The sequence below is a fragment of the Thamnophis sirtalis genome, unplaced genomic scaffold (genome assembly GCF_051295495.1).
Source record: "Thamnophis sirtalis isolate CommonGarterSnake01/CBP01778 unplaced genomic scaffold, rThaSir2_p1.2 scaffold_6, whole genome shotgun sequence".
Classification (NCBI taxonomy): Eukaryota; Metazoa; Chordata; class Lepidosauria; order Squamata; family Natricidae; genus Thamnophis; species Thamnophis sirtalis.
In genome coordinates this window covers 89,740,767-89,763,895 of record NW_028261386.1, presented here as the reverse complement: position 1 = coordinate 89,763,895, position 23,129 = coordinate 89,740,767, and the positions used below count along the sequence as shown (strand labels likewise).

The 23,129-nt window shown below is 36.2% G+C and overlaps 1 protein-coding gene and 1 long non-coding RNA gene across 2 annotated transcripts in view; one reads left to right on the top strand and one right to left on the bottom strand.

Moving 5' to 3' along the window:
• Positions 1-3,941: 3,941 nt before the first annotated feature.
• PERP (p53 apoptosis effector related to PMP22) lies at positions 3,942-12,223 on the bottom strand. Its single transcript, XM_014064897.2, has 3 exons — positions 11,869-12,223; positions 6,323-6,466; positions 3,942-4,213 (listed from the first exon to the last, which is right to left on the bottom strand). The coding sequence occupies exons 1-3, from the start codon at positions 12,080-12,082 to the stop codon at positions 4,002-4,004; spliced, it is 570 nt and encodes a 189-aa protein (XP_013920372.1). The 5' UTR covers positions 12,083-12,223; the 3' UTR covers positions 3,942-4,001.
• Positions 12,224-12,240: 17 nt separating this feature from the next.
• The window catches only part of LOC148045070 (uncharacterized), a 36,579-nt gene continuing 25,690 nt past the window's right edge, over positions 12,241-23,129 (top strand). Inside the window, exon 1 of the long non-coding RNA XR_015697041.1 lies at positions 12,241-12,461. This is a non-coding gene — a long non-coding RNA (uncharacterized LOC148045070). The remainder of the gene's footprint in view (positions 12,462-23,129) is intronic.

Here is a 23,129-nt window from a genome sequence, read left to right as displayed (position 1 = left end):
GAATGAACAAGGGAACAAAGACATTTTCCATACACTTCCCTCTTCTGTTTCTGTGTAGCCTCCAGTTCTCTCTGTCAACAGTTCAGGGCTGTAAGCTGCACATGGTCTAATATAAGGCAGTCCTTGACTTACAACAGTTCATTTAATCACCTTGACTTACAAGTTTGTTTAGTGACAGTTCATTTAGTGACCGGCACTTATGACTGTTTTTCATACTTACGACCTTGCAGCAACCCAAGTTCAAAAAATCTGTATGCTTGAGCAACTGGTTAATATTTTTGACGGTTGCAGTTTCCCAGACATGTGATCAGCTTTTGCAACCTTCTGACAAGCAAAGTCAAAGCAGAAGCCAGATTCACTTAACCATGTTACTAACTTCACAACTGCAGTGATTCACTTAACTGTTGCAAAAATGATCATAAAATGGTGCAAAACTCACTTAACAAACATTTCACTTAGCAACATAAATTTTATGAGCAATTTTGATCATGTCGAGGATTTCATTTATTTTCACTTTGCTCTTAGTACATGATCCCACCTTTATTGTTAAAAATAATACCAAAAACTGTTCTGAGACAGAACTATGGTTTGCAAGAAGGCAGGTTCCATGTCACAGCCTTTCCACAGGGGGCTTGTAGGTAAGCCTTGAGGTACAGCCTTAATCATGCCAACTTGAATGGAAGCTCCAATGGAATGAAAATATATTTGGAACATTAGTGTATTTTTAACGAAAACTTGGTTTCTGAATATTGTTCAAGATTAAAATCTCTGTTCAGCCATGGATAACAATGATTATTCAAGTGTTTAATACATCACATAATATGGAAGAAATGTGTGTTGTTCTCAGCTCCATTGAAGAAAGGAATGCTATAAAGACAGATAATATATTTGAGATATTTAAATACTATTTTCCTATTATCAGTAGAATAAAAACCTACCTGGATGGATTACTTTCTATAATTGAAAGTCTGTACAGCTGGAATAATGAATGTGACTTTTGAAGGTAAATGCCTAGTAATTCAGAATTTGAACACATATTTTATGGAAACATTGTACTTTTAACTAGGGGATTTCCCATCTTCTCTCGGGAAATATGTTATCATGTCACCAAGCAGGAAGGTATGTTTTCTTTTTTTTAAGGGATTATAATAAAATCCCATTAAATTTAAAAAATTTAATTACAATCTCCTTTTATTCAGCAAAACTATAAAATTATATACAGGTAAGAAGATTACTGAAGTAGATTCATAATTTCTTGACAAACCTAGGTAATGCAATCTATCTAGTCCCACTTCAAATAGACTAGAACACGAGCCTATAACTAATGCTCCAACGATTAAAACTTTTCACCAGTATTTTCTCAATATAATTGATCTATATTTTTTTATTATAGAGATAAAACATGTAGAATTCAAATGCCTATTTAAATATATGACTCCAAAATGCTGGAATATATGTACAATCTTAAGAATCTTTGACTTCGTCTTCTTGGATGCTGGAACATTAGGAAACTCTACTTATTCTAGCAAAATGTAAACATGGTCCTTTGAACTAATGTTTGCTACTGATTTATTACTCAAAAAATGAATATTAGTAATAGCTGGATTCTGCCTTCAGCTGATGTTACAAGTAAACATGAGTTTAACAAACTTCAGGTGTATGGATTAAATACCCTTATTAAATTGGTTGCACTGTTTATTCTATTAGTTTCTTTAAAAACCTCATTGTTATCAAAACAGTCCTACTTTTATTTATTTTAAATTCTATAAAGGTAATGGGCTTATTTCCATAAAAATGGATGGAAAATTTCTGTCTTCAATTGTAGATTGCAATATGTACAGAGCACATAGGCAATATTTCATAACACTAAATGTTGTATCACAATCCAATACAGTATAAAATACAACACAACTTTAAACAATGTGGATTCATATGAGAATTTCTTCTGTAACTTAAGCAACTTTTATTAATTAATTCATGCAGTAGTGGGCAGATAACCTTTGTGAATAATTGTAAACATACAAAAAGAGTCATATCTGAAATTATACATTAGAATATACAATATTTCCCAAATACAAAATAAGCTTCTACCAAAAGATTCAAAATATATAGTATATAATCTTTTTTTTTAGTAACATACATTCAGACGTCTGTCAGGTTAGCAATGGATTTAATGATATTAAAATATCTTAATGTAAATTAAAAGTTTTCACATATTCCAATCCCAGATTCCATCCAATATTTTTGGTAGTTTATTTAATTTTCCTACTGAGATAAATGATATTCAATTCTCTGCAATCTTCTCTATGTTTATTTAAGATTAAGAATGACTGAAGTCTCTGTCCTGTTGCTGACTAAACATCTATAGTGTTGGGATTCTGAATGTGTACTGGAGGAATATGGACATTCTGACTGCCAAAGGCATATCTGTTTACACAATGGCTACCACAGTGTGTGTTGACAACCAGGCAGCAACTCACAGAGGTTCTTTTAAAAGAATGTGACATGATTATTCTACATAACTCCCTAACCCATTTTATCAATGCTTTGTACCGCTGCGATTTTTCATTGTCTTTTTCTTGCTAAACTTACACCCAAGTACCACTTTTATTTTGGAACCCTCTGGGGTCCATAGGTAGAGATCCATAGGTATTCTTGTAAATAAATATGTCACCGACTGGCATTTTGTTTTACAACATACAAGCATTCCATATATTTTAGTTAAAAAAATAAAGTCTAATGCTGCAGAAGCCTGACCAGCCCCACTGGAGTTGTCCTAAGTTGTTCTCTGCACCCACAGACATCACAATGCCTATCTGTGAGCTACGTTGTATATATGGTTAAATTTGGAAAGGCAAGTCTATATTATTATTCCACTACCAAGTAACTAATCCTGCAGAACCTTGAAAAAGCAACCATACATGGCGCTAACTTTGATTCATCTTTGATTCAGTGCCATTTGAATTAAAAATACGCATATGGGGTGTAGTCATGATAAAATGGGATGAGAAAATTGGCAGCAGAAAAGCACTTTCTAACTGCAACTATCCAATAAACCAGCTTTGGGGTTTTTTTGCCTAATAGGTTTGCCATCTAATAGTTATTTGGTTTTGGGGGTTGTTGTGTTTTTGCTTTAACTCTATATGCTGAGAATAAAATTGTCAGATATTGAGAAGAAGAAAGGAAAATGAAAAGTATAACTCTAAAGTTTTACCTTCTCCCTAATCTATGAGACATATTCAATATATAAATGTTAAGAAGTATGTAGGTAAATTCAGATGGAAGATTGTGGGCATTACTACCAATTAATGAAATATCTCAAGAGATTTCTTTAATGAGAGCAGAGGATCAGAAAAAACACAAAATAGCTAACTACTCTATACTAATTATCTGAATAGAGCAGACCTAACCTTGTCTAGAAGCATCCAATAATGGGGAACAGGGAAGCTGTCACATAAATTCTTTAACATGATAAACCTGCACATATAGAATTCTATAGTGTTAATTCATTTAGTATCAAGTAAGCCATGAAGCATTACTATAACAGAAATGCCAGTAAAATAATATTAACAGAATTTAATGCTTAGAAGATTGCATACTAAATGTATAAATAACTACGTTTTCAAACAATTATTTTATTAATAAATGTTTGGATAAGGATTCTGAACCACAGACTAAAAATAAAAGCTTAAAATTGTTTGACATTTTTTTAAAAAAAAACACCTTATATGTTTATTCAGTAAAATATTATCTTGGAATAAATCACCTCACCAAAACTTCTGTCCTTTACCAAAAACAATTAATTCCTGAAAGGAATTATTATTATTAGTTAACAAAATTCAGAATGCAATCTCTCTCTCTCTCTTTTTTGTAACAAAATAAGTCTGAAAACAGGAATGTCTAAAAATAAACTGTTATTCAAACAAACAAACAAACAAATGTTAGAAACAACATTGCTTTATTTCCTAAAAGTATCTTCTATAAAGTCCACATCCAACTGGTTAAATGCCATCATGCCTATAGGGTTTTATGTTACCCAGGACTTCATCTTCCCAATTGGGAAGACAGCAGAAAAAAAAGGCACAACCTATCACAATCACTGTACTTGCCCAACCAAAACCATAAGCCCAGCTGAACATGTTGCTTCCCGTCAATATAATATCTTCGGTGTATTTCACTGGGTAGATGACCAAGCCTAAGATCTGGAAAGCAGCTGGATGGAAATAAGGAAGAAAGCAAGGCATTAAATAAAATCTTACACCACAGAAATTTGCAGCGAATCTTAGAAAAGATTAGAATGGTCCCAACCCTGCTAGCCTTTTGCAGGGTCCTAAAGACTTGTCTCTGTGCCCAGAATTGGCTGCCATGCATTTTAATTATTACATTGTAACAATACGTTGCAATTGCATTTTTTATTTAATATATTTGTTGCACAATCACTTTTTGAGATTGGTGGCTTTATAAATTGATTGATTGAATAATGAGGTATTGTTCATGTAGTACAAGACACCAGAGTATCTATCATAATCATTTATATACATAGATATTAAATTTCCTAATTAAATCTCTAAAAGTTTCAACATTCTTTCTCTACATGCTATCCCACAAAATGGAGTGGAGGTTGTGACATTTAGGGAGAATCATCCTGCACAAGAGAGATGACTGAACTCTGCCGGGTTCAATGACCTACCTCTGTAATTATTGGTAAGATCAATAATTGGTCTTACCAATAATTAGATTTTTCAAGTCTGTTTGCCAAACACTTGTAACTTCAAAGCATTGTTAAACATCTTATACTTTGGATAACAAAAATCATGGCTATTTGCTATGTAATATTCCCTCAGACACCTGATGATTGTTAGCAAATCCTCCAAATACATTTGGAAGCTTTCTGCTCTTGTTGCTGCAGAGCTTAATATATTTAGTAATGTTCAATTCAATAACCTTTGAAACTGAAAATTTATCTTCTTCTTCTTCTTCAATTATGGCACTTAAAACTGGCCAGATGTTCAAGAATGGTTATGACTAACGCAGAATAGAGTGGAACTCATAACCTATGATTTGGGAAATATGTTTCTATTAATGCAACTTAAAACCATATTTGACTCTCAGCAGCCATGCATATTCTTAGCACAATCAACTGCAATTCCGTATTTTTTTGCGTACAATATTACTAAATCAGGTTTCTCCTGTGTACAACTGATTTTTTTTTCTTGTGACCAACTGCATTTGCCTCTGCTCAATTTTATTCTTTTGTTTCCATCTCTGCTTTTTATCCTGGGAGGCTGGGGGGGGGGGGGGATCCATGTTAAGTTCTTCAAGACTGTGAGGCACAATTTTGGATGTTGTATTTGGAGGGAGGACAAAGTGTGGGAATAGCAGTGTTTTGCCTTTCCCATTCCCATTCTTAATGCCCCATACATGCCAAAATAAGACAAAAAACCGACTACCCTACTTGACTGTATCTTGCAGCCTTCCAAAAACCTGAAGGTTGAGTTACAACTTCCAATTATCAGAAGCTGCTAAACTTGACTTAACCTATTAAAATAATTTTGATTTGTGCTTTCATCTTTAAGGATACTAGCAGTCATGCCTAATTCTATCTTCAGCAAGTCTGGCTGGCATTTCTTCCACCACCTCCCCCAAATCATTAATAAAAATACTGAAGGGTGTGAGACCCAGATGAAGTGTCTAGTTGAGTTTCTGCACTACACTCATGGTTTCTGAATAGTAATCTATAAGTTATGCTAAATTCATGCAAGCCAATAAACCCAAACTATAGAAACCAAATTGTTTGAAGTTTTATAAATGATTCTCAAACTAGTTGTGTTTCAACCATAACTAACTAGCTACATATAATCCTAGAAGCCTTTATGGTTAAATATTTTAAAGAAATTAAGTTATATTATGTCCACAATATAGAAGGGCATATGTATTAAAATATATTTTTGTAAAACAATGCAACTCATGTGGAATATCTTTAATAATACATGTATAATAATACAGTAATGTTCTAAGATATATAAAAGTTTATCCAAAAATGAAGATACTTGTCTATTAAAAAATAAAATTGGGAGAGGCAAATTAGAAACTAAATGATAGCTAAATGCTGGCTAGCTTTAATTAAGAAAGTTTACCTGATTGAGTCTGGACAGTTGTTTGTTGCTAATATGAAATCTAAGAAAAGTTATATAAGAAGAGGAAAGAGCTGACTAAGAAATTAAAGGGTTTTTTTTACATATTCTACAGAGAATTATATTTTGGGAAAGTCACAAACAAATATACTTGGTCAGAAAATCATTTCTCTTATTTACAGGCTTACCAACAACGAAGAGCAAGCCACCAATTCCTCGAACGAAATTAAACCGCAATATATCAATGGAAAATGCTATGACTGCTAAGCAGAAACAGATGCAGAGGATGACAAAACCGACAAGATATGTAGCAGCAGAAGCTCTGCCCCAACCTTTGGAGAAAAAAAAAAGAGATATAAGAAACATATATACCTTATATGTAAATATATACATTTTGCATTAGTTAAATGAAAGCTTAGAAAAATACTGATTAAAGGAACTGAGCAGAAGCTTGCTTTTATTGTTAAAGGCATTATCTATTAAATATTGTGATCCTCCTTTTCATCTGACACAACTGCAAATCTCTACAAAGAATCAACAGTTTTTATAACAGGTATGCCTGAATGTGGTTGATTATCTTCTATTGACAGCTTTTTCTCTCTGTTCAAGACATCCCCCCCACCTGCATTTTTAAAACAAGCTGGTTAATCTACAGTCAAAAGGGGAGTGAAATTAGAGACACATCAAGCTAAACTGCTAGAATGGTTGAGATACAGTCCACATCCAGCATCTCAACCATACTAACAGTTTAGTATGTGTCTCTAATTTCTCTTTTCAATCAGACTTTTTTCTAAATTAAAGAATCTAAATAATATATCTTTTCCACCTAAATATATTGCTTCTGCTCTTGCTTTTTTTCTCTCCTGTGGCCTAGTGCCAATCCACAATTTACTTAACTATAGCTTATTGAATAAGGTACAATTAGATTAGTATACAAAACAAGCAAATAACTTCCTTAGTTAAGACAGTTCTTCAGAGGTGGTGTTCATACAGTACTGTATGCAATATTTTAAATAGCTTCCATAGTCAATGAATCAAAACTTTACCATTAAGGCTGTGGGTCAGGGGTGTCAAACTTAAGGCCCGTGGGCCGAATCTGGCCCACAATGTGGTTGCATCTGGATCACGGGACCATCCTGTTTTACTCAATGCAAAGAGGAATGATCAGGCCAGTTGGCTTTGGCCCGGGCTACCCAATGCAAAGAGGAAACATGCCAGCAGTTTGGGGAGTGGCGTCAAGCTGGCCACACCCACCCAGATGGCCATGCCCACTCAGTCAGTTATACCCACCCAATCGGCGATGCCTATCCAGCCCCCCCCCGAGGTCAATCACAGCCCTGATGTGGCCCTCAATGAAATTGAGTTTGACACCCCTGCTCTAGGTTATACTTCTAATTAATACAAATGCAATAAAATTGTATCTTGGTTCTTTCCCCTACAATTCCTAATATGGACTTTACTTTCCACAGCAATCATAACCCCATCATCTTCTAGACAAGTGGACTTCAACACCCAGGATTTCCCAGCTTTCTTCATTACAGCAGAGAATTCAGGATAATTCTCAGAAAGCTTCAGGTCAGATTGGTCACATTGGGGAAGATTGTACTAAATATACATGTTTATCCATCATAATCCCAAGAATCCTCTCTCGGTTAATGATCCCTTGCTTACAACCTTACAAATGTAAATATAACATTTAAAAAACCTTCCATATGTATTACTTTACACTAAATTACATTTGTTCATCCTCTAGATTTGAAGACATTCTTTTGGGATTTTCTGGTTTCTCTCCTTGATCCTCAGACGATTTGGTCACTTCCAAAACATTTATGAATAAATCATAGTACTCATTTGATTATAGATTCTCTATCCTCCATTATGAAAAACAATTGCCACTATCCTTTTTGACCTGTAGCACCCAACAGTGGACATAGTATTTATTTGTTGACCAAGAGTGTTTGAATTCACCTGATCATGCAGGCACTGAATCTTAAATCCACTGTTTTAACCACTTGATTACCTCAGTGTCAAACATACCCTTTATTTGGTGCCATACTTGCTCATTCTCATTTCTTTAGGGACCAATCTTAATATTTTCTCAGATCACCATATCTAATTTATTTAAATCATTTTTTCATTTTACTAAACAGAATTTAATCTGTTTCTCTATTTATTGTAATCCCTAATTTCTTACTGAAAATCTTAGTTTTGTCATACGCCATCTTATATTGTACTTTTTTCTATGAAAAATTCTCTTTTAATTATATTTGACTCCCTTTGTCATTCAATGGTTCAATAGTTTTGCACATTAAAGGAAAAAAGAAAGCAGTTTTTAAATTCAGAATTAATATTAAAGATAGTATTATCCGGTATGGAAAGAGGAAGCAAAACCATAGAGTAATAGAGAGAGAGAGATCCCATAGAGATTAGATCTCCTAATCCCTTACCTATGATTGTTGGCTGAGGAATCATCATTTACAGCTACTGTATAATGATTCTAACAAATTATTTTTAAGGGTAAAAAATACAGCAAATCAGATTATATAAACCTGATCTTTATCAGAATAGGTGATTAGAAAAGTTTATGATGACATCTCTCCTGTAAAATTCAGGCAACAGTTAATTACAATTTCATTTTATAATCTGATTTTGCTGATGGGATCCACTTTTTCATACTGGATTTAAGTTGTGTTTGCTAATCATAGGATTTTAATACCACTCTGACATTTGCACATTTTAAAAAGCAATTAGCAATAGAGGAAAATATTTATAACTCAGATTTGAAATGAAGGGTCCTTGGTGCTCTCTGAGCTTGGTTGCTTTCTTGCAGACTTTCATTACCAAACCAAAATAACATCATCAGTGAACCATCAGAAAACATCCAAGCTCTCTTGTGCCTGGAAAGTGTCGAGTGATGGATGGGATGGGATACCATTACAAATCTATGTCCCTTTCATTCTATGGGGAAAAATGATTGTAGTTTTTTTCTATTTTCCATCCGGAGATGACAGCCACAGTATTAAAAATAAAAGGTTTGTCTCTCATGTATTCCATGTTCCTACATTCTAATTTCTGTGACAAACAGTTTTTGGAAAGAAGCTATTCTTTAATGCAATATACATACATACATACATACATACATACATACATACATACATACATACATACATACATACATACATACGGAAAAGATATAGGACTCCATGTTACATCTAGTTTGATCTTGAAGCAAATCTGAATTACAACCTCTGCAATTTAATTATCATTCCAAACAAAGAATTCCTTCCTCATCAGTGCATAGGGTGTGGCTCTTTTCTGTATTCTGTGCAACATTAATACTTAACAAGTACAATCTTGAATAAGAATTTGTGCCCAATGCAAGTCTGCCATTAACAAGTGATTCTCCAAGGTAGCTTCCCTTTAAGCAAAAGGGTGAATAAAACCAATGTATGAATTACTTGCAATTTTTAATCTGAGTAACATCATTATAGGTATTAAGTCTTCCTCTTACATTCTCATTTTTTAAAAAAAAGAAATAATGATACAAATTGTAAGCAAGTTCTTCATTCAGGTAATTGCTGAAATTTTGCAATTACCAATTAACTGATTTATTGTGACACATTAATCTTAGCCAGCTTAATGTTCATTCCATTCCCAGTTCATGTTGAATGTATCATCATCTTTCTATCTAAATATTCTTTACAAAACACATACAAAAAGTAAGACAGGCCAATGTTTAATCACTGGGTCTTAAAAAAAATCAATCTGAAATAGCAGTTTGGCTTCTCTCACAAGTCTAAATTTAAATAAATAAATAAATCTATGTTCAAATATTTTCCATTTACCCAAGTATTCAAAATCTCTTCCATTTATTTATTTATTTTGTTTCCAAATTGAATAACTGAACCTCTGGATTCTAAATCCTAGATTTTCCCATATTATCCATATTTGATAGCTAATTATGTTTAGGGAGCCCAAATATACACAACTTGTAAGCAGTTAAACACATTTAACTTAGGGCAGTGTTGCAAAAAAGGTGGGATAGTTGTTTTTATTTCCCTTTTTTTCATGCATGGATGGTTACATGAACCGTCTGTGTTTTATTTGCTTTACATGATTTCAATTAAGGCAAATTTGATTCCAGGAAGTTCTATGCAGCTGATATCTTGTTTGGGAAGGATTCATTCCAGAATTTTTAGACACTCCTCACAAAATTATCAAGGATGACTAAATAGCACACCATATTATATTAACTTTCCACCAGACTTTTAAGCTGGCTTCTATAGAGGTCTCTCTCTCTATTTTATCTACAAAACAAGTCTGTGAGGTAGATTCAGCTGTCCCAAGAATGACTGGCCCAAATCCCCTATTATAGTGTGTTTAGTCAAAACTATTCTCCTTCCCCAGAGGGAAAGGAAAATGGGAACATTAAGTATTTATTTCCTCTAGTAGTCAGACTATAAGTGTTAGGGCTCCTCAGTTTATGTAATTAATATAAACATTTCCTCTTGCTTAAATAACCAATTCTTTATTATTATTTTTGTCAAGGCAATAGAAGTATAGGTAAGAATTAGACAAAAAATATTTCTATTACATTTTAAGAAACACACAAGCTAAATATCTTGCATTTGAAGTACATATTATACCTATTCTTTATATAAAGGAACAAATGCAATTGTCACTTTGACTTTTCCAATAAGTTTAAAAATAAAACATCTCTAAAGGACATGCTCGGCAGCACCTAAGTTCCTCTTCCGCAACACCAATATGCTTTGTTATCCCATTAGTTCTTAAGGCACCATTTTACACACACTCAATCTTCTGTAATTGGCACCCTCCAGATGTTTTGGGATCCCAAATATACTTTGCTGTCTGAAAATCTTCGTAATTGCCACTCCAACATTTCTGGAGGCATCAACCTCCATACAAGTTAATGTATCACACGAAGCCTACTACAATAATAATTTAACTTCTGGGTATGTTTTTTTCCCTTAACTACAAAAGGCTTGCAAAGCGCTGCAGATCTTCCCCTATTTGGCCATAGTTCAATTCCAGCTCAGTAAAAAAAAAACAGATTACACGCTGATTTGGTATCAAGTTACAACCAGCAAGTCAGGGGAAAGGGATATTTTGTCGCCCACCCCTTCCGAAAGCACAAAGGCCATTTGCTTCTCCTGCTCTGACGGAAGGTTAGGATTTGTGATGAAGAGCAGAAATACAGTCAAAGACTCGCCTTCTTGTGCATTGAACTATGAAAAAGCTCGTCAAGTTTGGATGAGTCAAAGGTGTGGCAACCAGTTTGATCCAGAGCCTTTCCAACTAGTTTCAATGAGTAATTTTGGGTTGATGTTGCAATTCGCCTTGCTGCATCTTAAAATCCTCCATACAATCTATAATGGCCTCATGGCCTGCCTGTTACCTAACGATTTCCACTTGCGTCTCGCTTTGGGATCTAGTCCTCTATTGAATAGCAGTCCGGTTTCTGTTCACTATCTGTTTCTCACCGGGCTACTAGTTTTGCATAAAGGCGAGCTTGACGCCATTTACGTAATGTGAACCTATGCGCCCTTTGCAAACTGTTGTCTTCCGGGGAAGTTTGTTCCCGGATACATTTTTCGACTTAATTCTGACCTTTTCACCATCGTAGCCCGCCCTCCCCACACCGGCTGAATAAAGCGAGACTTGAGCAAACTCCCTGTAGGTTTAATAATGCACGCCGCTCGCCAAGACTTACTGTAGTCCATGAGAGAACTGCACATCCAGTCCACATCGTCGGGTTTGTTTTTGATACAGTCCCACCACAACCCGGCTTTACGCGCGTAGGGGGCTTGGGCCGACTCCAGCCACCCCTTGCCAGCCAAGGCGATGATGCCAAAGATGATGGCTATCCCCAAAAGAAGGGGCAGGATCCATCTGCACCTCCAGCAGGCCAGGCCGCACCTGAACATTTTGACCGTACAGATTTCAGGCGAGGGAGAGGAGAGAAAGCAGGAAAAGTGGCTTGGGGTTCCCCTTTAAGGCCAATGTCCTCGGGCCGGGCTTTGCGCCTGGGAGAAGGCGGCGGAACAGGCGCTGCGCTTTTTATGCGACGGGCAAGGTTCGAAGGATGGCCCCGCCTAGATTCCGGGCGCGGAGAGCGGCTGTTGCTGCTGGAAGAACCTGTCGAGCGAGAGAGAAACTGATGATAAACAAACCTGGATTCCAGGCAACTTCCCAGGCTTTTTAACTCTTTCTCCACGGGGAGGTAGCATGCGTATCCTGAGGTGCGGTTCTGTCAGGCTGGTGCTAATGAAAGGCGAGCAACGACAACTCCTGACAAATACGCTCGTAAGTGAATAGATGTTCTGGAATATCCGTAGGTAAAGCAGTAAGTAAGGGTAATTAGAAGGAATTTCTAAGGCCACGTGCTTAAAAATGAGTTGTAGATTGTGTTATCTCAGGAATTGCTTTCCAGATGCGTTCTTTCTCTTTCTTTTGAATGGCAGTTTTTGTTTTCTTAAAGGTTGGTCGTTTCAGCCCATACTTCAAAGCAGAGACATTCCAAATGGTTTGGAATCAGCAACTTATAAAATTCCCAAGCTGGCATTCAGGGATTTGCACTCTGGGTTGGACGCCACCAGGTTGAAAAGGCTACTGTAAGAGAGCTAAATCTATCTTCTTGTACAGTTCTTTGGAATGTATAATTTATTTATTTGAATATGTAAACCGTGAAGAGACCTTGCTCTCAGTTTTACAACCTCTGAGAACAAAACTGCAGTTCTCTTTCTCTGTCAGTGATCAAACACCTTAACAGTTTTCAGGAATCTTTCTTACTGTTTCTGCTCTTTAACCAAAGAATATCATCTTTAACCAAAGAATATCATCTAATTCAGTTCATCCAGTCTATACCCCGGCTTAAATGGAATACTATCAATACAATACAATAGCAGAATTGGAAGGGACCTTGGAGGTCTTCTAGTCCAACCTTCTGCCTAGGCAGGAAACCCTATACCGTTTCAGAGAAATGGCTATCCAACATCTTCTTAAAGACTTCCAGTGTTGGGGCCTTCACAACTTCTGGAGGCAAGCTGTTCCACTGATTAATTGTTCTAACTGTCAGGAAATTTCTCCTCAGTTCTAAATTGCTTCTCTCCTTGATTAGTTTCCACCCATTGCTTCTTGTTCTACACTCTTATTAGAAGACCTTCACTTGACAGATATCATATCTTAGTCTTTTATTCCAGCAGGGGGGTGGATGTGGAAAAGAATGAAGTGGCAGACACTTCTCATATATTACATTTAATGTATGGCCTTATTATTGTTCAATTGACTACAGTTTTATTCAAGAGGTATACATCTTGTAGTTCAACTGAAATGATCCAGCAGAGATTTTTACTCAATGGAAAAATAAGATCTAATTATATATCTCACAATTAAAGTCAGCACATCATTTGGCTGTGAAATCATATAATTACATCATAAACTAGAAGTGAAAAATCCGTATTTTGAAAGTTCCTCAGGTTATTCTTTAAGTTAAAAAGGACTCTGGTTTTAATTATGATGCTGAAGGAAGGGGATAAGCCCTGCTGAGCTAGTTTTTCTTCTTGTGATCTTTATATAGAAGAAAGGCATTCACAGATTTTTCAACCTGGGTCTGTGTATTTTGTGATGCATGTATTTCTAATGATTGTCTCAGCAACCAGACAAAATGGCAGAAGTCTAGATTTCGTAGTGGTTTTGGAATGATCTATGAAGGAAACAACATCCTATGAGAAGCCAAGTTATTTTTTGAAGATCCATAATTGGAGGATAACTTATTTAATCACATGCAACCAGTAGTAACTCCAGAGATTCAGTTTGAGACCAATGAAACAGAAAGGGCAATTTTTTGCAATGACAACAAAAAACAAAATTCTCCCAAATTCACAGTTCTACTTTACATGGACTACAATTTCAGATTTCAAAAAAATATACTGAGTGTGATCTGAGAACTTTTACTGTCATTATTAGATTAATCTTCAGTCTACTTATTACAAGAAGAACAGGTAGCTTATGTAAGATCACTAACGTACTATTATTATAATTGAAAGCTTGGATAAAAGAACTGCATTGGTTTCCTTGGGCTCCTTAGGTACACCCTAACCCTAACCTTAGGTATTTTTCTAGGTTACTTTAAGCTATGGAATTTTGTCTTGTGTTCCATAGTTCCAATGTCCGATTGACAAAACATGGATGGGCAAAAATATTAGTGTCATTTTAGCTAGTGGTATCTATGGTGATTTCCTTTTCTGGTTCATTGAACTAGGTGTCATAGCTATATAATGGTTGACCCTTCTAGACATGCAAGATAAATTGTGTGAAGAATACAAGCAAGTAATGCATTCTTATCCTTAGATACATGGATTACAACAGCCTATATTTTTCAGCCAGTTTGCTGATTCATTCTGGAATATGTCATCATTATTGTTAGAATGGCCTTAGTCAAAATTTTGCTTGGCTCATGCATTTCTTGATGGATTTAATAGGCTTGTTCTAAGAAAACAATCCAGATGAATAGATATTTTTAAGTTGTTTACCTTTGACATTTGGAAATGTCTTAATGATAGTCCTGCAAAAGGTTGCTGTGGATGGCTTTTGTATTCCCAAAACTATGGGGAGGTAACTAATTAGATTTACTGTATCACAAACCTGCCCATCGTTTCCTTACCAGGGATTCACTGTTTACTTAATTTTCTGAGCATATGGGATTCTTTAAATCTTTGGATTATTGGTCCCACATTTATATTATCTAAGAAAGTTTATTGTATTCATTTGAAGACAACAGGCATTATTGAAAATAAATATGAGATTGGAAGATGACACTTCTAGTTACAACATACCAATTTTCCACTATTTTTAATTAAAACAATAAGTCAGATTGGATCTAGTGGCACTAGGAAAAATGTCTGTGCATTAGCTTTCCCATGCCACATATAGATGATTTCAGCATGTCTTAGTGCCTATATGCTAGAATATATTTTCCTTAATGTTTCTTCTGGATTTTCTGAATATCTATCCATTCCAAATTGTGCAAATGCAAATTTAAACTGCAAGTTGTATGCATATTGCTGGAATTTTCCATGGTACATATATTATGCACACCTTGTCACAGCATGTCAGTTACTCTGTTACAAATGCGAGTGAAACCGAACAGGTCTTCAAATCAATGACTCAATAGAGAAAAATTAGTCTGGAGAAGAACAAATTCTTGCCCTAGCAGATTTTACCAGTTTTGCACCTTTCATGGCTATTTAACATTTGTTCCTAAGACACATCTTCAAGTGAGGAACATGTGGTATAGTATATAACTTTTGTTCTCTTTTTGATTATACCTTTGATAATTGGTACGGACTGTCCTGTTTTCTAAGTATGAGGCTTGTCAAATCAGAAGACGTAACTCTTCTGAAATGTGTTCATTGAGAAATGGGCCTTTGCAACGTGTGTGTCCCGAAAAGGGCCTCTGTTCATGTAGTAACTAGGCCAGTTCATAATGAGACAGGCAACCTCTTGGATAGCTAAAATGAAATCATATACACTTTGAAGTGATTCTGGAAAACTGGTAATCACAGATCTCCCAGACTGATATGTTTTGACAGTTTTACCTACAAAGGAATTGTTATGTTGGGACTAATTATTCCAGTTATGATGCTCTTTACCAGTCCTATTCAGGGCCCAGGAGATTGTGAAGAAATCATATAGGTATGAGAAAGCTGCAAGGGTAGGATTGTGAAGGTATGGTGTGAAATTTAGGGAAGATATTTGTGACTGTAGGGAAAGCTTTCATAATGAAACTTATTGTTATGTAGTAGTATCAGAACATATGAGGGTTAATAGGAAATTAATATTATACTAAGAACCTTGTAAAATAAAGAATGAGCCTTCTTGAGATATAGTGCAGTTTGTTGATTTAATTTAATTTTATTAAATTTATTCTAGCCACCCACTCCCAACAGGCTCTGGGCAGCTCATAAAATTTAGTACCAAGTTAAAACAATTAGAAGATTAAAACAGCCCAGACTAAAACGAGTCTTTTAAAACACCAAGTGACATGGTACCCCCAAATATTCTGCAGCCTGGGCCCAAAGCCAGGTTTTAAGAGCATTTCAGAATCCTACGAGAGTGAGTGCCCTTCATACCTCTGAAGGGATGCTTTCCAGAGGGTGAGGGCTGCCACAGAGAAGGCATACTTCCTACGTCTTAGAAGATGGCAATATTTAATAAAAGGAACCTAAAGCACATCTATTCTGTCCAAAACAGAAAAGCAGTCCCTCAAATAACCAGGCCCATGTCATGAAGGTCTTTCAAAGTGATAGTCCACCTTGCAATCCACCTGGAAGCCAGCTGGTAGTCAATGCAGCTGGCATATAGCATATAGCAACGTGACACAGCAGCACAATGAAAAGTGCTATTACTGCTTACACTTTGAACCAACAGCAGTTTCCAGATGTTCTTCAAGGTGACCTCGTGTAAAGCACATAGCAGTAGGGCCACCTAGTAAAGGAAAGGGCACAATTGAAGCACAAGATGTACCTGTGTAAAGGTTAATAGATTCAGCAATAGCTATGAGTCCAGGAGCACTCCCAAGCTCCACACAAGTCTTGAATGGGGTAGAGCAGCCATATTCAAGACCAACTGTATTTGGGGAATGGGAATGTTGTAGAAAAAACAGGACACGCAAGCCAGCTCTTCAGGTAAGGAATAGTTTATTGCGCAAGGTCAGAGACAAAGGCCTGAACCCCGAGTGACAGGCAGAAAATCCCTTATATAGTTTATCGCGTTCAGATAAAGCCATCTGTTAGTTTTGGAAACACCCCTCAAGATTCGCCCTTTGCAGCAATATTATGTCTACAGGAAGTCATAATACATAGTCAGCTAACGGAGCAGAGGAGCTCGTATTTTGAGGAAGTTAAATGTGTCTTCCAGACACATTTCAGCAAATACATTAAAATGGAGACTTTGCCTCAGCAGGTTTCATGCGCCTCTAACCTGTGTCTAACCGCACCATGTCCTAAAAGCAAACCTTTGCAATTTCTATATATGAACAGTTAAAGGTTAATATCATGAAACCCTAGTTTGGTTCAGGCTTGAGGCCTACCTTGGTTCAGCCTGCTACCTCAGTCCCCCCTTTGTGACTCATCTTCACCTGCAAGAAGAGTCACATAATTTGATTCAGGCTGAAGGGTAGTATATTCAGATTCCTGGTGAACCGTGACCCGTCAAAAGGGCGAACGACAAAACCACGTCGCTGACGTCATCAACGCGGCGACAACAGCCAGCGCGGAGAAAGAAGGGCGCTTTAAATAGTGCGTTGAAAGAAAGCCGATTCAACTTAAGGTAAGGGTTAGGTTTAGGGTTAGCTTTAGGGTTAGGTTAAGGGTTAGGGTTAGGTTAAGGGTTAGGGTTAGGTTTAGGGTTAGGTTAAGGGTTAGGATTACGTTTAGGGTTAGGTTAAGGGTTAGGTTTAGGGTTAGGTTAAGGGTTAAGTTTAGGGTTAGGTTTAGGATTAGGTTTAGGGCTAGATTTAGGTTTAGGGGTTAAGTTTAGGTTTAGGGTTTACAGCGTGCTTCTGTCTCCGCGCTGTTGTCGCCCTGTTGATGACATCAGCAATGCGGTTTAGTCGGGCGCGGTTTTGTCGTTCACCCTTTTGTCGGTGAACCCTGGTGAACATACTCCCACATAGCCATTACCTGAGCAGTTGCTTTTTGTTCTGCTAGTAGTGATAAGCTGTTTGAGGTGGTTTTTATAATGATTGGCAACACATATGGGATAAGGACACATCCAGCTGCTATTAAACCAATTAATGCTACAATGGCCTGTAATCCTGAGAGTTTGGGAAACCAAGTGCTAAGCATTATCTTGACATCAACTCTATTCCATATCTGGTCAGGATTGTGTGCGAGTTGCCGCATCCCTGTTGTCAATTATTTGATTACCTTCCCAGTTTCATCTTTTTGTAGACAACAGTTTGAGAGATTGAATTTTCCACAGACACCACCTTCTTTCGCCAACATATAGTCCAGGGCTAGCCTATTTTGATATACAGCAGTTCTGATTTTGTCCGTAGCTTTCGATAAAACATTAAGAGCTTTATCTATTCTTTGTCCAGCCAAATCCAGAACTGCCTGTAATCGTATTATACGATTTAACATGTATATAGGAGTTCAGTATCCCCAGGACATGTCCTCAGCCCAAGTAGCCCTTCCATATGTGCACACAATTCTTTCAGAACTCCACATATCACTTCTTTCATATTCAGCTAATTCTTTTTTTTTTAGTAATATAGTCTTTATTGTCATTGTACAAAATAAATACAACGAAATTACAATATTCATAATAGTAATCCTGGTGTACATATAAATAATAATCGCATCATAATAATACAATTAAAAGGGACTCAGTGGCTAAGATGCTGAGCTTGTCGATCAGAAAGGTTGGCAGTTCAGCAGTTCGAAACCCTAGCGCCGCATAATGGAGTGAGCTCACGTTACTTGTCCCAGCTTCTGCCAACCTAGCAGTTCGAAAGCACGTAACATTGCAAGTAGAAAAATAGGAACCACCTTTGGTGGGAAGGTAACAATGTTCTTTTGTGTGTGTGTGTGCATTCAAAAGTTTTATTTCTTTTAAAACAAACATTTCATCATTCCTCAATCAGTAAGACATCGAAGTACAATTTTTTGTATGTCAAAATAATTCTAGTTTACCACCAAATTCTTGTCTAGCCTAATGCATACCCCTCCCTCCCTCCACCCTCCCCCCAACCCCCCTCCTCCTTCCCCCCCGACTTCCCAGAACCCGTACACGGTATGGATTTTTAACAAACACAGTCTAAAATCTATTGAAAAAAAGAAATGAAGAAATTAATGACATTCTACATTGACCTTAGCTTCTTCTTGCTGAACTAACTTTAAACAATTTAAATCATTTCTGATCTTAAGCATAGGCTAACTGGAATTTCTTGGTCCCGTATTTATTTTGTATATAGTCAATCCATTTTTTCCAGTCTCGTTTATATCTCTCATTTGAGTGATCTTTAATATATGCAGATATTTTAGCCATCTCGGCTACGTTTGTAACTTTCAATGTCCATTCTTGAGTTGTAGGCAAGTCTTCCTTCTTCCAGTATTGCGCCACCAACAGTCTTGCTGCTGTTATTAGGTGCAGAATCAAGTTACTCTCCACCACTGTAAAATCAGTACATATACCTAATAAGAATAACTGAGGAGTAAACTTTATCCTTTTAAAGATATTTTGCATAATCCACCATATTTTTATCCAGGATGCCTTAACCTTTTGGCAGGTCCACCATATATGATAATATGTAGCATCGAGAGAACCACACCTCCAACATTTAGGCTGTACATTCGGATACATAGAAGCCAGCTTTTTAGGATCTAAATGCCATCTATAGAACATCTTATAAAAATTTTCTCTCAGATTTTGAGCTTGTGTGAATTTCACATTTGTTACCCATATTCTTTCCCATGTATCCAACATTATTGGTTCTTCGATATTTTGAGTCCACTTTATCATACAATCTTTAACTAATTCTGTTTCTGAATCCATCTGTATTAATACATTATATATCCTCTTTATATGCATTAAGCCTTGATCTCTTATTTGTTTAAACAAATTATCTTCAGCTTGGATAAAACCAATTTTTTGATCTATTTTCCACCTGGCCTGTAATTGCCCATACTGGAACCATGTTTGAACTACCTTCTCCTCTTTTAATACCTCCAAAGATTTTAGTTGTAGTACCCCCCTTTCCAAAATGAGAAGCTGTCTATAGGTAGTTCTAGCCTGTTTTTGTGCTATGTTCATATTTTCAATTGTATGTCTAGGAATTGCCCACATGGGTATTTTGTCATTTAATTTATATTGGTATTTTTTCCAGACCCGCAGTAAAGCATTTCTTAAAATATGACTTTTAAACTTCTTATCTAGTTTTTTGTTGAATAACAAGTAAGCATGCCAACCATATACCAGATCGTATCCCTCGATATTCAGTATTCTATCATTAGTTAAATGAGTCCAATCACTAATTACAGATAGCACCACTGCATCGTAATATAATTTTAGGTTAGGTAATTTCAAGCCTCCTCTCTCCCGTACATCTTGCATTATTTTCATCTTTACCCTCGGCTTCTTTCCTGCCCATACAAATTTGTTGATACCCTTCTGCCATTCTAAAAGATTCGCATCTTTTTTAAGTATAGGTAACATTTGGAAGAGAAATAAAAATTTTGGGAAAATGTTCATTTTCACTGCTGCTATCCTACCCAGCAAAGATAAGTGCAATTTCTCCCATTTTTTCATCTCTATCTGTATACTATGCCAAAGTGGTTCATAATTATGCTTATATAATTTCCCGTTTGAGGTTAAAATATTGACTCCAAGATATTTGACTTTTTTGACCACCTCACATCCTAGCGTCCCTCCTAGTTCTTCCTTTTGTTTAGTATTCATATTTATAGCTAATATTTTGGTTTTTCCTAAATTTATTTTAAAACCAGATACTTGACCATATTGATTAATCGTATTCATTAAGACCCTACTGGATTCCTGCGGTTGTTCCAATATTATGACCAAATCATCCGCAAAAGCGCGCACTCTGTATTATTGCTGCCTAATCTTGATCCCTTTTAGACCATCCAAGCCCCGTATTTTATTCAACAATACTTCCAAAGTTATAATAAACAATAGCGGGGACAAAGGACAGCCCTGTCTTGTACCTTTTCCAATTTGAAAAGAGTCTGTTAAACTTCCATTGACTATAATTTGTGCTGTTTGCTGTTGATATATTGCTTTAATTGACTAAGCTAATTCTTAACATGGGAAGCTCGAGAACACATACAATGGAATCCCTAATACCTGGCGAGCCTTCATAGGTGAACGGAAAAATGATGGTTGTATCCATCCCAACACACATGGCCCAGACCAGTTTCTAGGTAGATTTCAATACATGTTTTTAGGAGCCATCCACTCATCGTCTATGGATTCTGAGTGTAAATATGATAGATGTGTCATGTTGAATGCAGTGGGTTAGTAGCATTACTTGGAGAAGACCAGTTTTGGTATTTCATGTCCCAAAATCCCAAACAAGTTGAATCTCCTACATTAACAGTTCCTGTTCTCACAAAACACTTTCTTCCTACTAAATTAGTGGGAAGAGTCCACGCTATTCCAGTGACTTGTTATATTACCTGCTTGGGAGAGGTTAATATAAACCATGTGGGGATAGAACGTGGATTGAAGCATATAAGGCTAATCATAAATACCTGTGTGAAACCACCCTCTCATGGGCCCATGGTAACCCAAATGAGTGGAAGCCTTGTGCAGGATCCACTAGCTGCTCAGGATGGGATTGTGTTTGTGATTGTACAGGGGAAGGATATAAGGGGTGTCCAAAGGGGTGGCCTACTCTTTCCTTTTCTTTCTTTCTTTCTTTCTTTTTTTGTTACATAAACAACACATACCCACAACAGTGGGGGGGGCAGTCAAAACAAAAAAGAACAAAAAACAAAACAGAGGAAAAAAACCACAACAAGTATATGTTATAAAAAAGTATATCAGCTGGTTACAACAGGTTTTTGTGCATCTCTTCCATTAATTCATATTAATTCAAATATCTTAACTCAAATGTTTACCATATTAACATCATCATACCTCCACTTTTAGTTGACTACAGTTGTTTAAACATCCTTCATCCTTAACTATACCAAAAATTTAATCCATAACCACATGCTGGCATTTCATTTACTTGTTTATAAAATCCTCCATTAACATCAAATCCTCATATCCTGTTTTAGCTAAACATCCATAATATTTAATACCAAAAATTTCATCTTCCATGTATATAATTTATTATCATTCTCCTTTCTTTATTTAATTATATCATATATCATAGCATTTTCCCCATATTAGTTAAGATTTAACTGTATATAGTTTTATTTTATTTTTTATAATAATTATTATTGTGATTAATAACCTTTATATATGGTCCAAAGATATTTCTAACCTTCCCTTCTCATATCCAATTATTATTTATCATAGCAACTCAACATTATATACATTACTATCATTATCAATTATTATTCAACTATATCTATTACAAATGAATTTAACTAGGTTTAGCTAGTTTTAAATTATACTCTTCCATCTATCAGCCTGTGTCTCTCCAGTAACAGAACCACCTTAAATCTGTTGCCATTCGTGGGTCCAATTCTCCAAACAACTTTATGAGCAAATCCATACAAAGAAATCTTTGCACCTTTTTGCTTATGGTGCCTCTCATATAATGCTGCCGCCCTCCTTTTATTTCCTTTATCAGCTTGTCTTTAATTCTCAGTGGTGGTATCAAAAGTTTTGCAGATGGTATTTCATAAAGTATAAATTCTTTAATGCTTCTCAGTCCTCCTCTTTCCTTTTCTTGTGGCTGTGCATGTACCAAATGTCAGAGTGAGTGGCTGTTTGCCCTGTTGTAATTGTAACGTGTGATGTAGAAAATACAATTTACCTTCTCCTTCTGGGTTGTGGCATATTCCTAATTGCAGTAGGCCAGTCCACAAGGTCACATTAAGACATAGAGGTGTATTGGGATCGTAACGAGTAATCACACACAGACTATACATGGTCTTGTTATGTATACATTTGGTATGTAGGCATTTGCTGTCTTTGGGTATTTGGGTGTGATAAACCAGAGTGTTTATGATTTGTGCAACGTCTTGTACGACAAGTGTCCTTGACAATCCTGTCAAAGACTTGAGGAAATTGACAAGGATGGGGCAAAACACCTATTCAGCATTCAGGCCTAAAGGTGATTGGGGGTTGTCCTTCACACTCTCCAGAGCCCACTGCATATGATTGGATGATGCAGGGCTTTTCACCAGGGGGGGCTTCATTGTCCTAAATTGCGAATACACACATCATTACTACCCACTACTAAAATATATGCAATAAGCAAAAGGGTCCTCTTCA